At 46.1% G+C, this 15,569-nt stretch overlaps 2 protein-coding genes across 2 annotated transcripts in view; one reads left to right on the top strand and one right to left on the bottom strand.

The window, feature by feature from the left end:
* Window positions 1–9,007, top strand: part of DOCK5 (dedicator of cytokinesis 5) — a 69,196-nt gene extending 60,189 nt beyond the window's left edge. Inside the window, exons 49-51 of the mRNA XM_017827313.1 lie at window positions 7–142; window positions 1,841–1,938; window positions 3,979–9,007. Coding sequence (XP_017682802.1) covers window positions 7–142; window positions 1,841–1,938; window positions 3,979–4,080 — 336 coding nt within the window. The 3' untranslated portion in view covers window positions 4,081–9,007. The remainder of the gene's footprint in view (window positions 1–6; window positions 143–1,840; window positions 1,939–3,978) is intronic.
* Window positions 9,008–10,911: 1,904 nt separating this feature from the next.
* Window positions 10,912–15,120, bottom strand: GNRH1 (gonadotropin releasing hormone 1). The gene is given in 5 exon segments (XM_017827314.1): window positions 10,912–11,072; window positions 13,607–13,702; window positions 14,319–14,460; window positions 15,004–15,090; window positions 15,092–15,120. Coding segments are annotated over 5 exon segments (393 nt in total). The 3' UTR covers window positions 10,912–11,033.
* Between the last annotated feature and the right edge of the window lie 449 nt (window positions 15,121–15,569).

Here is a 15,569-nt window from a genome sequence, read left to right as displayed (position 1 = left end):
AACCAGGGCACGTCAGGGAAAGCACAAAGGCCAAAGAGTCTCCAGCTGGGAGACAACAGACTGACTTTGCTTCAGGGCTCTTCGCTCCAGCAGTCGACTCGCAGCCCACCCCCCATCACCCCCAAAACCCCCAGGACCCAAAGTAAGTCCTGGAAATGAGTCTGTGTTTGCTGAGGTAACCACACTGGGCAGGGAGGGAAGGAGGGAGGGAGGGAAAGAGGAACTGCTCTGCATTAGAGCACAGAAGGTGACTCTGAGCTGACAATGGTCGTGGACGTTTTTGTCAGCTCACAAAATTTGGCTGCGTTACCGAAGATCATCCTCGTCACTTAGAGATCACTGGTTAAAATTAGGATGTCAGAGGAATTCCAGACAACAGCTTTTACCTTTTTCGGTTTGTTTCTTGATTTCTTCTGTGTTGACTTGTACAAGAAAGATGGAGAGAGACTTGGGACAGGGGATGGAGGGACAGGACAAGGGGGACCAACTTTAGACTGCCAGAGGGAAGGGTTAGATGGGATAATGGGAAGAAATCCTCCCCTGGGAGGGTGGGGAGGCCCTGGCACAGGTTTTCCAGAGAAGCTGTGGCTGCCCCATCCCTGGAAGTGCCCAAGGCCAGGTTGGAGCAACCTGGGCTGGTGGAAGGTGTCCCTGTCCATGGCAGGGGGTGGCACTGGATGGATTTTAAGGTCCCTTTCCACCCAAACCATTCCAGAATTTTATGACTTATGGAAGGTATATTAAACCTCAAGGTGAACATCACATGCAGTCAGTGTAGGTGATAAATCAAGGCAGGTCTAGAAGAGCATCTCCTGTGGATTCACAGGATGGAACCACAGCAATCCCACCTGGTTCTGATCAGCTGGATGCCTAAATATCCTGGGCAAGGCCCTGAGGGCTTTGTTAATTAATGAACAAACTCCCATCACGTGGTAAAAAAGGTCTGGTAGAACTTGCTCTGCAGCCTGGAAAGTGAGCTGGTGAAGTTACACCCACAAGAGGTGGAATTTATCTTGAAGGTAATTAGCAAAATGAATAATTTGTGCGAAAGTTTCCAAAACATAAAACATAGATCAAAATAGCACAATCTGGTCCTGAAAAAGAAGGGGGGGAGAATCCCTTCCTTGCATATCCAGCAGTTAATGCTGCAGCAGTATTTCAGTATGGCTCAAGGTAAAAATCCCTGTGCAGGGTCACCCCTGGCAGTCCATGGATGCTGCATTTCTCAGTCTGCTGCTCTTTTTTTAAAGGAACAGAAGGTCGGGTGTGGATGTAAATTCAGAATCCAGTAATGAACCAAACCAGCATAAAACCGCTGGGAGGGGATTTAAGCCAAAAAAATACATATGAGGGGTGAGGAGGAGACAACCAGAAACACAAAATCAGGAATACTCTGAAGAAAGATCTGTGAGAGGAATGAGAAACCTCCCTCTCCCACTTATCCAGGGGGTTTAGTTGCCCTTAGGAGCAGGCCAGGATCTTTCTGAAGTTCAGGTCCTTATCTCCTCCATCGAGTGGAGTTAAAATCAAAGGGAGTTGTGGGGTTGAACAGGCAGATGTGCTAATGGATGCAGGGCTCTGCTCCCTCAGGGCTGCCAGCAGCTCACATCCATTTGGTGGGGAGAGAGAAAAACTCTTCGGGGCATTTGGAACTCGAGGGAGACACACTGTGACTCCAACAAATCCAGTCAGGTTTAGCTGCTAAAGCAGAGAGCTGTTGGCAGCTGGAAAGCACAAGATATTAAATGAACCTCCCTTAAAATTCGACGTGTTCAGTCCCATTTCCTGTTCCTTTTCCACCTACTTTAATGTCTTTTCTAATTACTGTTGTTGCTCTTAGGTTTTCCCTCGTTGCAGGCTGATGGATTGGCCACCCCACCCCCTCCTCCACCCAAGAGCAAACCCTATGAGAACAGCAACCCCAGGAATTCTGTGGAGGTGAGGAAATGAGAGCTGACATTTTTTTGGAGAGCAAAGAGGCACCAGTGGAATTTTCCGAGCTGCTTTCAAGGGTGGTGCTGCCTGAGACTTGTCTAATCTATTTTACTGCTTCACTCCCTGAAACCACAAAAGAAGAAAAAGTTTTGTTTTTTTTTTTTTTTTGCTTCAGGAGTGAAGTCCTTTTTTCCTTTTTTTTTTTTTTTTTTATTTTCCAAGTGGGAGTTGTGTTGTCCTTGGTCAGGAAAACTGCGTGGGGGGGTGGGAAGAGATATTAAAAACAAACGGTGAGGGAAAAATTTCAAAAACATGACCAGCGTGAACCAATGCAATAATTTGGGCCTGAAAAAGGAATAGGGGGGAAATTTCCCCCATTTCTGAGGTGATAACTGTCTCCTTTTAAGTTCTCAGCTCGGAATAATCAAGTTTTTGAAGTCATTAGTGACTTAAAAGAGCCTGTGTTAAACCCCTGCCTCAGCCACAGCCTTTGTCTCAATTCCATGAAGTGCTTTCCTGCGAGGAACATCCAATTGCCACTTTTTTTATGCTGTACCACTGATGTTTCTCTTAAACTACAGAGTCTGGAGGCTGTTTGGAGTCCCTGATGTGCAGATAACTCCAGTTATTGTGTGGGAATCACTTCCCCTGCCCCTGAAATGAAGGTGGTTCTGGTACCAGGGGGCAGCAGCAGAAATCATCCCTTTGGGGATAATTTGGGAGGGATGGAGCCTCCCCAAGCCCTGTTAAGAAGCACCTTTTGTAATTTAAAGGCATGAATGTCTCCCCCAAGTCCCGCTGGCAAAGAGGGTTTGGGGAGTACCTGAGTGAGATGAGCTGGGATGGGACCCAAAAGGACTTAAAGAATGATCACACTTCATAAATATTTTACCTCTGGCAGCACAGGAAGACAGGAAAACAGTTGATCACTTAATTCAGTGATGTGACACTGGGATGTGACAGTGCCATGAAGTGTGGGAGGAGGAGGAGGTTTTGTCCTTCCCCCTTCCTTCGGTTGGAATTGGCTGTGCCCCTGGAAACAGCCCGTGGAGCTGCTGTCCTGGTGTGACTGGCAGAGATATTCCAGCCCCTGGGATGTGCTGGGGGAGCCACTGCTTCCAGAGGATTAAGGAAAGAGCCTCTTTCCCTCGAGTCTTGTAAGGAAACTAATTATTAACGTGTCCTGGCTTGCAACGCTGCCCTTGGCTTGCAGCCAAAGGAAAAGGATTCACGGGGCTGCAAAGAGAGATTGCAAAGTATTTTCTGAAGGGTTTTGTTGCTTTGCTGTTGTAAAGTTGTCTCTGTCTGCCTTTGGTTAAAACAGCCCTGAAATCTTGGCAGTTTTGGCTCAGAGGTGGTGGAGCCACACGAGCTCTTTGCTCGCCTGGCCTTTCACATCTCATTTATTTACAGGATGGCCCCTAAAACAGGCAGAGAAACAGCTAAAAAGAACCTCCTAATGCAGTTTTCTGCAAGAATAAGCAACGTCCTGCGAGCCCCTGTGCCAGACAGGCAGGATGTGGCTTGTTTAATTAGAACTTGTTTAATCAGGACTTGTTTAATTAGAACTTCACTTGCTCCCCTTTTTTGTGATGTTAGTTTTACCAGTCTGATTTGGAAGTGTTGTACATCCTTTTGGCCCCTGCTTGGTGCAGCTCATCAGGCCAGCAGGATAAAAATAATGCACTTTTGGAAACTGGAAGGAGGTGGGTTTATTGCCATCATTGTCCTGAGGAACAAAAGGTGGGACACTGGGAACAACTGGCAAAGTTGGGCTGCAGGTCCAGTGTTTCAATTTAAATTTAAATCAATTTAAATATGTCCAGAAGCATATTTTAGGAGTCAAAAATATCTCTGCTCCTGTTACCTCCTGGGGCTCTGTCCTGGTTTGCCCCTGACAGGGATTGGTGGTGCTGGGAGGCAGAATTCCAAGATCTGGCCCTGAGGGAAGCATCGGGACCTTTTGGATCCCTCATTTGGTGAAGGAAAACGCCTCCACTTGCCAGTAATGGTTTATTTTTCTGTGTGTTTTCCCCTTCTCAGGTTGCTCCACCACTGCCCAGCAGAAGGGAAGCCAAACCTCCCCCTCCACCCCCAAAAACCAGGAAATCCAGCGTGGTGTCCTCGGAGCAGGGGCTGCAGTGAGGGAGGATCCCACCCCCAGCCCGGTGATCCCTCCTGCCATCCCTTGGAGTTTTCCTTGGGAAAGACCAAAAGGAACTGTTGTTGACTGTGTTCCCTAAGCCCTGCTTTCCCTGGGACACTAATCCCTACTGGAATTCTCGTCTCTCTCAGTGTTGTCTGCCCTGAGTTCCATCCCTGCTGCAATTCCAGCGGCTCCTTCCCGGTGTAATCAGTCCCAGGAGCGATTTTGCCCCGGGGGTCTGAAGCCAGGGGAGGCAGAGCAGTGGGAGGTGTGTCCAGCAGTATTTTCACGTGAGTTTTGAGCTGGGTTTGTTGGGAGGAAAATTTCTCCCTTGAATTTAGGAAGAACTGCAAAAACTCACGAAACAAAAAGAGAGGATTTATTCAGCGCTCTCTGGGTCCGGTCTCACCCCGAGTTTTCGGGGAGAAAAGACCCCCTTGGGTTTAAATTTCATGCCTTTTGTAGCTTTACAAAATCCCACCTTTTTCAGGTAAGCTTAATATTTTTAAGCTTAATATTTTTAAGCTTAATATTTGCCTAAAAAGGGTTTCTTTTCTCTGAAAAGGGGCTTTCCCTTCTTTCCACTTGGCCACCGGGCATCCTCTGTCAAAAATGATGGATCTTCCTTTAGGCCAGAGAGAGAAGAGGAAGCCCCTGTGCACAAGATTCTCACTTGGCCCTGAAAGATTTTAATTTTTAAGGACTTTTGCATTTCCCTTATCCAGGAAGAAAAGACCCTGATGCTCCAGTTCAGGTTTTGGAACTTGGATATTTTACAACCTCACGAGACACCTATATATATATATATATATAAAAGTATTTTTATTTCTCATATTTGTGATCCCTGATGAGCCAAGATCAGATCTTTATGATGTGGAGCAGATCCCAGCCATTCCTGCTGGGAAGCAGCAGCTCCCAAGGTGTGGGGTGGGAGAAGTCCCTGAAGATCCCTGGTTGCAGGCAGAGACCTGAGCGTTGGGAGCAGATGTGAAAAGCCTTTTCTCTGCTTTTTTTGTTTGTGTGTGGGATGAAGAGCAGCCCCTGCCTCACTCCAGCTCTGCTCCAGGGAGAGTTCACCAGTCCTTTGCCAGGATTTCCCTGATTTGAACCCTACAGAGCACTTGAGACCCTCCCTGAGCTGTGTCCCCTGTGTGGTCCCATCCCTGTGTCCGGGACTTGGGACAAAACTTCACCTCTGTGCTTTTTAAAGGGGTGGGAAAGGTCTCTCCTGGGAATGTGGGAGGTGAAGAGAAGCTGCACTTTTACCAGGGCTGGTCTGGTCCCAGTTGCATTGATACCAGGATTATACTGGTCCCAGTTGCATTGATACCAGGATTATACTGGTCCCAGTTGCATTGATACCAGGATTATACTGGTCCCAGTTGCATTGATACCAGGATTATACTGGTCCCAGTTGCATTGATACCAGGATTATACTGGTCCCAGTTGCATTGATACCAGGATTATACTGGTCCCAGTTGCTTTGGTACCAGGACCTGCACTGATACCAGGGCTGGACTGGTCCCAGCCGCTTGGAGAGGATGGAATGTGCAAACCCAGTTCTCCATCCTGACCTCAGCCACGAGACTCTGATTCTCTCCTGTGGCCTTTCCTTTGGGCACATCCACACAAGTACAAGTAATTCTCTTTTTTTCCCCCCTGCCCCCATTTGTGGCAGTACTTGCACTTTGGTTTAGAGCCTCCCTTGATCCAGGTTTTTGATAGACTGGACTTTAAGCAGCCATTTAGATCTGGGATGTGTGAAAGACTTGACAATTAAGCACCTCTTTTCCTCTTGCTTGGATCACTCCACTCTTTTCTTTCCTTGGAGGATGGCGTAATGTATTTAATTTTTCCTTTAGTTATTTATTCCCCGCTCTGTCTGGATGTCTTTCTGTTTGTATAGAGAAAAATCAACAAGATTTTAGGTTTTCACGTCTTTAAAATCCTGCAGGAAGGGCTGTGGCACTGCAGGAATAGCCCGTGCCCACAGTTGCGTAGTGACCAAAAATCCAACACAAATACCGGTGTTATTTCTGGACCAGCTGGGCCTCAGGCACAGAATTCCCATGGCTGAGCTGCCACTGGAATCCTGTGTGGAGCAGGACTTCCCCAGAGTGCCTGTTTCAGGAATAATGCATCATAAAGAACTTTGCTTTTCCTGCCAAGCTGCCTAATTCAGAATTTCTTTAGATATCATCATTTATATCTCCCCCCAAAGCTGCAGCTGCCTGTTGCTGCCACAGCAGCAGAAAATCAAGGTTTCCTTGATTTGTAAGAATTATTCTCTTGCCCCATTCAGGCAGAGGGTTTTGCCCTTCCACTCTGCCTCTGAGACTGCCCTGGTCGTGTCCTGGCTGTTATTTTTTCCCTGATGTTTTCCAGGGAGTGGCAAAAAATTGCTTCTTGTTCTTCCCTTTCACTGTGGAACTCAAAATTGCAAAATATAGATTGAGACTTCTTGGAAAATTTAAACATTCTTAAAACTCACAAAGAGGGACCAGCTGAGGAATTTGGATCCAAATTTCTGAACTTATAAGAAACTTTGTCTGTTTGGAATTAATTTGTCATCAGTATCGAGGAGCATTTTCTTTCCCAGGAGATAATTTTACTTGTTAACTGTAACTTGCACCAGATAATCAGAAGTCAAATGACAAGTTGGGGGGAGCCACCAAAAACCTGCTGAGGATGTTGCTGACAGTAGTAAATACAATTAACTCTTGGGTTGGGGGTTTTTTTGAAGGCCACTGCACCTTTTTTGTGCTCACCTGACTGAAATGGGGTTTCATTACAGCCAGAAATGGTTTTTCATTACGCACAGAAACGGCTCCCAGTGAAAAAATGAAGTTTGTTAAACCTCGTGGAAGTTTTTCAGGGAAAAGCAAACCCAGGGAAGCCCCGGGGGGGGTTTGTTCAGCCTGAAGTTGTCCTTTCTTGTGTTCCTCTGGATTCTTGTGCCTCCTGTGTGACTCCAGGAGCTGCTGGCTCTGGCAGACAGATTGTCTGCATCCCAGAGTCACCCTGCATTCCCATCGGGTTGGGGATGTTCCAGGGGCTGCAGGGCAGTCACATCACATCCGTGCACAGCCCCTTTGCTGCACACACTCCCAGCTGCCTCTGCCTTGCTGCTTCCCAGGGGGAATCTTGGAAACCTTCCTGGGCACCCTGGCCAGGTCCCCCCCTCCCTGGAGCACCAGGGGACGTGTCAGCTCCTCCTCATGTTCTGGGACACAGACTCTGCTTGACTTGAAAACCACGGGGGGGTTTCTTGTCTTTTGGTTTTTATCCACTTCTTCCTCCCCTCGTAACCACTTCCCTCCTGCTCACAGGAACTCCAGGATCCTCCCAAACTTCGCTCCAGCAAGAACTTTTTGTCTCCTTGTGAGACTTTTGCTTCAGGCAGAAGAGCAGGATGTGGTCTGAGATGTCTGCAGTGCATCTCACCCGCACCTCTGGTTAATTCAGTGTCTTTCCCCTCTCTGAATCTGCCTGGTCCCTCATTCCTGGCTGCATTTCCTTGCCAGGGCAGGTTGGCTTTTAATTCCTTTGGAGAGACAGCAGGAACAGAGTGGGGATCCCAGGGAATGAGGTGAACAAACCAGCTGCCAGGTTTTGGATATTTTGGTGCCCAGTGACTCTCAAGTCTCATTTTCCACCCTTTCTTTGTTCTTCTTTCACAACTTTAACACAAGGTGGGTGTACCTTGTGCATTTTTCCTGGAGGAGGGAACCAATCCATGCAAAAAAAACCCCTCCCAGGAGGAGCTCTGACCTTGGCAAGAATTTTCCAGCTGACCTTTCTGCCCTTTCCACTCTGCCCTTTAACCTGAGGAGCTTTGGTTCTCACTGCTTTCTGTGCAGTTTTATAGGTGAGGTTTATGAACTGAGGACTTGCTGTGTAAGTGGTTAATTATCCTCCCCCTTCCCTTCCTTTCTTTGGCTCAAAAAAAACCAGTTTCTGTCTCTCCTGGGTGATCATTTTTGAGCCCAGAGTCACCTGGAGACAGGTGAGTCTCTAAAGAGGCAGGGGAGTGAGCAGGGGGTGGCTGGAACACATCCCAGCGCTGCAAAAATCGGGAATATTCAGTGCTTGGTGTAATTTAAGCTTTAAAAAGCCCTTTTATTTGGCTTAAGGAACCTTAAACAGCACGAAAGGCGTGTTAAAATCTGATTATTGGAGAAGCCTCTGCCTGAATTAAGGTGCAAACAAGGCCACGTGCCAAAGTCAATATTGTATTTATTATTTAACATGAAATGTGAGGTGGAGAGGCAGAAAGGAATAGAAAAGAGAGAGAGAGATCAGGCAGAAAATCTTCAGCACTCGTGGGTCCAGCAGCATCCTGTTGGCCCTTCCTCACCCTGAATTTTTGGTAGTGGGGGGTCCAAACTTTTCCCTGTTTATACCTTTTAGCAAACAAAGGAGTTAATGCCCTTTGGCTGCACCTTTCTCTTGTTCTGCTGGTTAAAAGCAGAATTAATTAATTAATTAAATCACTGCCAACGCTGATTAATCCCAAGCTCAGTCTTTCTCCTCTTTTTGAGCGTTTTCATTGGCAAATTTGCCAGAAAGGGGTTAAAATCAGGTGATTTTCTTTTTCTTTTTCCCTTTCTCAGCCTTATTTTTGTTGTAGAGTCTGAAGTGCTGTGAACTCTTCCCACTTCTCTCCACTGCTCCCAAATTGGGGTTGTTTTCTTACCTGTGGGACCGACTGGGATGTTCTTGGCTGATAAAAATCAGCATTTTTACCAGAGGTACAAGGTGGAATTTCTGTTCTGTGCCTGAAACATTCAGGGCTTTGTGCCAGTTTTAGCCCCTCCAAAAAAAAACTCATTTAATTTTCAGCTTTTTAAAGGCAGTTGGGCATTTAAGTGTGTGACTAAACCCTGGGCCTGACTGATTTTAATTAAGTGGAATTAAGTGCCCACATCTATGTTTGCTCTTTGCTCCAGCACCTGCCTGAGTTCTGAGGTTTAATTTTCAGAATTTAAGGTGTCTCTACTTAGTTTGTTAAACAAGAATCATCTTTTCATGTTGACTGGATGCTCTTGGATGTGTCTCTGATGCTTTTTAAACTGGAGGGCTAAAAATGGGAGCAGGATGGTCCATAATGATGCTCTCTGCACGTGAGGAATTAAACCAAAAAAATCAGTGTTTTTACCCAATTTACAGTTTGAAACCCCAAATCTCCAAGTTAAAAATCCAGAAGGCAAAACCCTAATCCAGTTTCTTAGCCCTGCTGTTCAAAGCTGGTGTTACAATTTCAAGTTTTTGAGGGTTTTATTTTTGTCCCCCTGGAGAGAAATGTGCTGCAACACTCGTTTGCTGGAGCTTTTTAATTAAAACTGGGCGTGCTGGGCTAAATTCCTTGAAAAATGTTCCAGGCTCTAATCCACCTCGGGGGAAGATGGGCAGGAACAGGAGTTTGGGTGGATTATGGGATTAGGGAAGGACACAGAATTCCAGGGAGAGCAGCTCTGGGATGTGCAGTGGCAGAAACGCCCCCCTGGATGTGCAAAGATTTTTGGGGAATAATAAATAAACATCCCAGAAACTCCCCTCTCCCAGCCCAGGGTTTGCTCCAGACTCACAGATTGGCCCCTCAGATCTTCTCTTTATTTATTTTTCTAAATGTAAATGGAAATAATAAATTGAAATCTGTAATTTAACTAATTTATATATATATATTTGTATATATATATATTTATATATATATTTATATATATATATTTATATATATTTATATATATATATTTATATATATATATATATATAGTGAAAACATTCCTGACCCGTTTCTGCTGCCTTATTTTGATTTTTTTTTAATTTTTTTTTTTTAATTAAAAGCTATCTCATTTTTACTGGTGCAGACCAAATTTTCTGCTGTATCAGGATGAGCTTTTGCAAGGACTAAAGCAGCAAAGAAAAATTAAACAATAATGTGATTTTTTTTTTTCCCCTCTGCACTGGCACGTGAGGTTCACCTGATTCTGCTCTGATTGATTAATTAATTAATTAATTAATTAAAGCACCTTTAGGACAGTTTGGCACTCCCAGACTCAACTTTTCTGCTGGTTTGTATTTTTAAACAGAGGTGGAAGTTCCTCAGCAGCTCCAAAATTCAGGTACATGGTACTAATTAATATCATTTCTCACTGTGGGGTTATAAAGGTTTAATCATGACAAACTTTGCTGTGATTTTGGGAGAATTTGGAGTTTGTGGGACGTGGGTTTGTGTGTCCTGGATGTGGTTTTTTAACTCCAAACTCACCTCTGCAGGCTTTTCTTTTCTCTCTTTTTTCTCTTTTCCTTTTCTTTTTCCCCTCTTTTTTTTTTTTTTTTTTAAGTCCTCTGCATTTGAATCAGCAAAAAAATACAGCTTTAATTAAAAAATAACAGCTCTCTGGAGAGAGCAGGAGCTTTGGGAAAGGAGTCTCTGTAAAGCAAGGTGTATAAATTTCCGTGGTTTTTTTTAAAATGTATTGACTCTTGTAAAGTTTGTAAATACCTTTTTAAAATAAATGTAGTTTTTATGGCCGAACCAGTGGAAAAAAAAAGAGCTTTTAAAAGTCTTTCCTACCTACACCGAGGCGTGAGGGGAGTTCCAGCCCAGCAGTAAGTTTATTTTTGGGGTATTTAATGAAGTTTTGGTGCTGTTTTAGCCACAGACCGGGGAGATCATGGAGGGTTTTTGGCTCAAAATGTGAAATCAAAGTTTTACCACATCCAAATTTTCATTGCAGGCCACAAAGCAGAGCCTGCCCTGCTGCCCCCACCCCTGCACTGGGATGTCCCTCTTTTAATCCAATAACCCACACCATTATTTTCAGCCATTTAAATGCAACTTCAGAGCAGTTTATTCACATCGTGACCCAAAAAGCAAAGACCACGTGAAGAGGAGCCGATTTTGCCGCAGCTCTGAGACCTTATTTGGGCTCTGTTAATCCATTGGGGTTTAAATCTTTCTTCTTCCTTCCCCTTCCATCAGGTTTTCCTGCAGAAACACACATCATAGTCCTGTAAATACACATTATATTCCTGTAAATACACATTATATTCCTGCAAATACACATCATATTCCTGCAAAAACATCATATTCCTGTAAATACACATTATATTCCTGCAAAAACATCATATTCCTGTAAATACACATTATATTCCTATAAAAATCATATTCCTAACACATATCATATTCCTATAAACACATTATATTCCTGTAAACACACATTATATTCCTATAAACATCATATTCCTATAAACACATTATATTCCTATAAACACACATTATATTCCTATAAACATCATATTCCTATAAACACATTATATTCCTATAAACACACATTATATTCCTATAAACATCATATTTCTATAAACACATTATATTCCTATAAACACATTATATTCCTATAAACACCATATTCCTGTAAACCTCATATTCCTGTTAAAACACACCATATTCTTGTTTTTTTAAGAGCAGGAATAACTGGGGTGATGGAATATTTTCCAGCCTGGAATATCCACCCTGTGGAGTGGCTTGGAAGGAGGATTGGAGTGACAGTGATCCCTGGAAAAGCTGCAGGTGGAGAAGGTTTAATTTGTTTTCAGGGTCATTAAGAAACCAGAAACGAGAAGTTTCTGAGCAACCTTAAAAGTTTTCCATCCTTGTTTGTGTGGAAAAGGTTTAATCTGTTTTTAGTGTCATTAAGAAATAAGTTTCTGAGCAACCCTGAGGGTTTTCCTTGGTTGTTTCCTCAAGGGCTCATTTCAAATATCCTGCTCATGATTCTGGTATTTTTTTTTTGCTTAACCTTGTCTCTTGCAGCAAAAAAAAAATACTAAATTACTAATACTAATACTAAAATACTAAAAGATCCTAAATTACTGTTGCTGGCTCTTCACTCTGCAGGTAGTGCTGTTGGAAGCCAGACATGAACCACCATTCCAGTATATGTTCAGTACAAATAGGGTTTAAATGTCCTAAAATAATACTTATTTGGGTAGTTTCCACATGAAAATCCAATGGAATTAAGGCTCTGCTTTGTTGTTACTGAGGTGATGAGCCTGTTGCAGGCTGGGGAGTGTTTCAGGTGCTTGAAACTTTGGGTCTTGGCTTTAAACTTGAAGCACAGATCGAGTGTTCCAGCTTTTGGGCTGGCTCAGGGACACTTCCCGGGCAGTGGGGACCATCTGGCCTGGCCAAGGTGTTGCTGGATTAATTAAAGAGCCTGGTTTTTGCTGGTTTTGCTGTTTGGTTTTGCTGCAGAGCCCTCGTTCTGGGGCAGGGAACTTGCACGAGGAGCCCGGGCTGTCACAGCTTCAGAGCATCCCATGCAGTGCTACAACCAACCCCCTGAGCCCCACGGGCTGGGCCAGAGGGGCTGGAGAGCAGCCAGGCAGGGAGGGAGCTGGGAGTGGGGATGGACAGGGAGCTGAACAGGAGCCAGAGTGTGCCCAGGGGGACAAGAGGGCCAATGGATCCTGGCCTGGCTCAGGAACAGGGTGGCCAACAGGGCCAGGGAAGTGATTCTGCCCCTGGACTCAGCGCTGGGGAGGCCACCCCTGGAGTGCTGTGTCCAGTTCTGGGCCCTCAGCTCAGGAAGGACATGGAGGGGCTGGAGCAGGTCCAGAGAAGGGCAACAAGGCTGGGGAAGGGACTGGAGCACAAGTGCTGTGAGGAGAGGCTGAGGGAGCTGGGGGGGCTCAGCCTGGAGAAGAGGAGGCTCAGGGGAGACCTCCTCACTCTCTGCAACTCCCTGCCAGAAGGGGGGAGCCAGGGGGGGGTTGGTCTCTTTTCCCAGGCAACCATCAGCAAGACAAGAGGGCTGGGTCTTCAGCTGGGCCAGGGGAGGGGTAGGTTGGATATTGGGAAGGATTTCTTTGCAGAGAGGGTGCTCAGCCATTGGAATGGGCTGCCCAGGGAAGGGGTGGATTCTCCATCCCTGGAGGTTTTTAAGGTGAGACTGGATGTGGCATCAGTGCCATGGGCTGGGAACCACGGCGGGGTTGGATCAAGGGTTGGACTTGATGATCTCGGAGGTCCCTTCCAACCCAGCTGATTCTGTGATTCTGTGATTCTATGGTTCTGTCTAATGGAAAATGCATTTCCCAGCCTGGGGACCTTGGGAGCAGCAGCTTCCATCTGGTGGTTCCTGCAGCTGGCAGGGGGAGCCTTTGAAGTTAAGCAGCTGTGAGAGCTGTGTGGGTTTGGGTTGAGGCAGAGTGGCCTTGGCTTTATTTTGGTTTTGATCGAGGCAGTAATGGCACTGCCACAACAATTATGTGTCCTTGCCCCCTGAGGGACTTGGGACTGATGCAGGTGAGAATGGTCTGGTTTAGGAACAAGAGGATCTTTAAGGCCCTTCCAACCCAGACCCTCCTGGGATTCTTTAATAAGGGCAGAGCCAGTATTGCCTCACGTGAACTAAACTTACACCCCTCTCCCTCCTCCTCCAGCACCTTTTTTTCTCTTTTCTCCTGTATTTTCCCCTAATTTTCCCATAGTGGTAAAATAAAAGGCACGTTACTCACCATGGCTTCCTGCAGATCCCTGAGCCTGGAATGCTGGGATGATCCAGGGCACTCAGAGTGCTGCACCTCCCCTAATTTCTCCATTTCCTTTGCCATCTGGATTGGGAAGTGACACAGCCTTCAGGAGAGGAGATTTTGCTACCAAAGCAACTCTTCCCCAGTTACAGATGAAGATGAAACTGTTCCACTGCACCACTAAAATTCACCTTTTTTCCCACGGGCTCCAGCAGCTGAAAACCAGGATGCTGGAAGTGCTGCTGGGAGGGGCTGGACGTGAAGTGTTGGGAAGGATGGGAAAACCACTGGTGGACAGAACCTTCCACAGGTGCTTTGTTATTTAATTCCTGACCATCCACCACGGGGCAGTTGCCAAAATTTTAAGGGAGGTGGGTGAATGTCCCCGTAAAACAGCCCAGGAGAATATTGGCTGGAAATTAGGGAGAGGGTGAAACCAGGTTTAACCTGGACCTCCAGCCTCCATCTCTGCCTTGCAGGTGGCTGCCCAGGGGCTTTGCTTGCTGCTCTTTATGCCAGGCTGTTAAATACCAATTATTTTCCAATTACTGCTTAAAAACCCGTGTGTGTTTCTACACAAATGGATGTCTAGGGCAAGGAGACAGGAAGGATACAGGTCTCCAGGGTAGCCTGTGGCACCATCTCTTCCTGGCTGCACGTTTTACAGGTCAGGGTTGTTCTCCAGCCCAAAACCCACCTCTTGGAATGAGCCCACCAGGTCCTCAGTGCTCCTCTTCCCTCCAGGCTGCAGCCCAAAGGACCAGTGCTGAGCCAAGCAAATCCCCACGGACAGCACCACCAGCAGGACACTGGCAAAGATCTTCCTGGACTTCTCCATCCTGGGAGAGGGAAAAAAAAAAAAAAAGGCATCTTTTTTATCATCAAGGCATTCCAGCTCCGTTTTTACCTTGGAGAGTGATGAAAACGCTGCATTTCTGGATCACAGGCTCGTGGAATATCCTGATGGGATGGAAGGGACCCACAAGGATCATCAAGTCCACCCCAAGAATCCCCCTCCTGTGCCTGTGCTCTGCAGTTCTGATCTGCACCTCGTGCCTGGGCCTGAGCCACAGCTGCCTTGGGAGCCTCTCAAAGTAGGGATTAACTCCCTGTAAAGGGATTTGACATGAGAAGAATTTGGATGGAGATCTGAATTAGGATTCTGGAGCAGCCTCTCAGAGTTTGAGGCATGTCTGGACCTCCCAGGTCCCAGGCAGGTCCCTGTAGGGTTTGGGCAGATGTGTTCAGTTCCTGCTCTGATGTCCCTGCTCCTTCAGAACTGCTCTTTGCAGTCTCTTCTGATCCGAGTTTCCTCTCCTGTCAGCTTCTGTAAGCACTGAATAAGTAAAAAGGGAAGATGGGATGTTGCTCAAGCACGTTACCTGCTGCCTGAGAGGGGTTGCAGAGGAACTCCAACTCTTCCTGGATGGAAAACGTCCTGTGACTGTGGCTGTCACCTCCCTTTTATACACCAACCCCCTCCCAGCAGGTGACTTCATCTCATTCTGCCTCCCAGGCTGCGATTTTGGTGTTAAAATGACTGTGATGCAGCCCAAGTAAAGCCCATAATTGGAGCCCCCCCGTGTAGCTGTTAAATTCAGCTGTTTTCTCTCAGAGCCATAAAAGTAACAGCCTGGCTTTTAAGAGCTTGTAAATGTGACATTCAAGCCCAGCTGACTGCTGGGAAATGCAGGAGCTGTCCTGTCAGTGGCTTCTGATTCCTAAGGAGAAGATTTTGGGTGAGTTTGTGTTTGGTGAGGACTCAGGATGGGTGAGGAATTCGGTCTGTAAGAGTCACAGGGTGGTTTGGGTTGGAAGGGATGTTAAAACTCATCCAGTGCCACCCCCCTGCCACGGGCAGGGACATTTTCCACCAGCCCAGGTTGCTCCAACCCGGCCTTGGGCACTTCCAGGGGTGGGGGATCCAAAAGCTGAGACACATCTGAAG

Source organism: Lepidothrix coronata, unplaced genomic scaffold (genome assembly GCF_001604755.1).
Source record: "Lepidothrix coronata isolate B3197 unplaced genomic scaffold, Lepidothrix_coronata-1.0 Scaffold137, whole genome shotgun sequence".
Taxonomy (NCBI): domain Eukaryota; kingdom Metazoa; phylum Chordata; class Aves; order Passeriformes; family Pipridae; genus Lepidothrix; species Lepidothrix coronata.
This window is presented reverse-complemented; position numbering and strand designations above follow the sequence as displayed.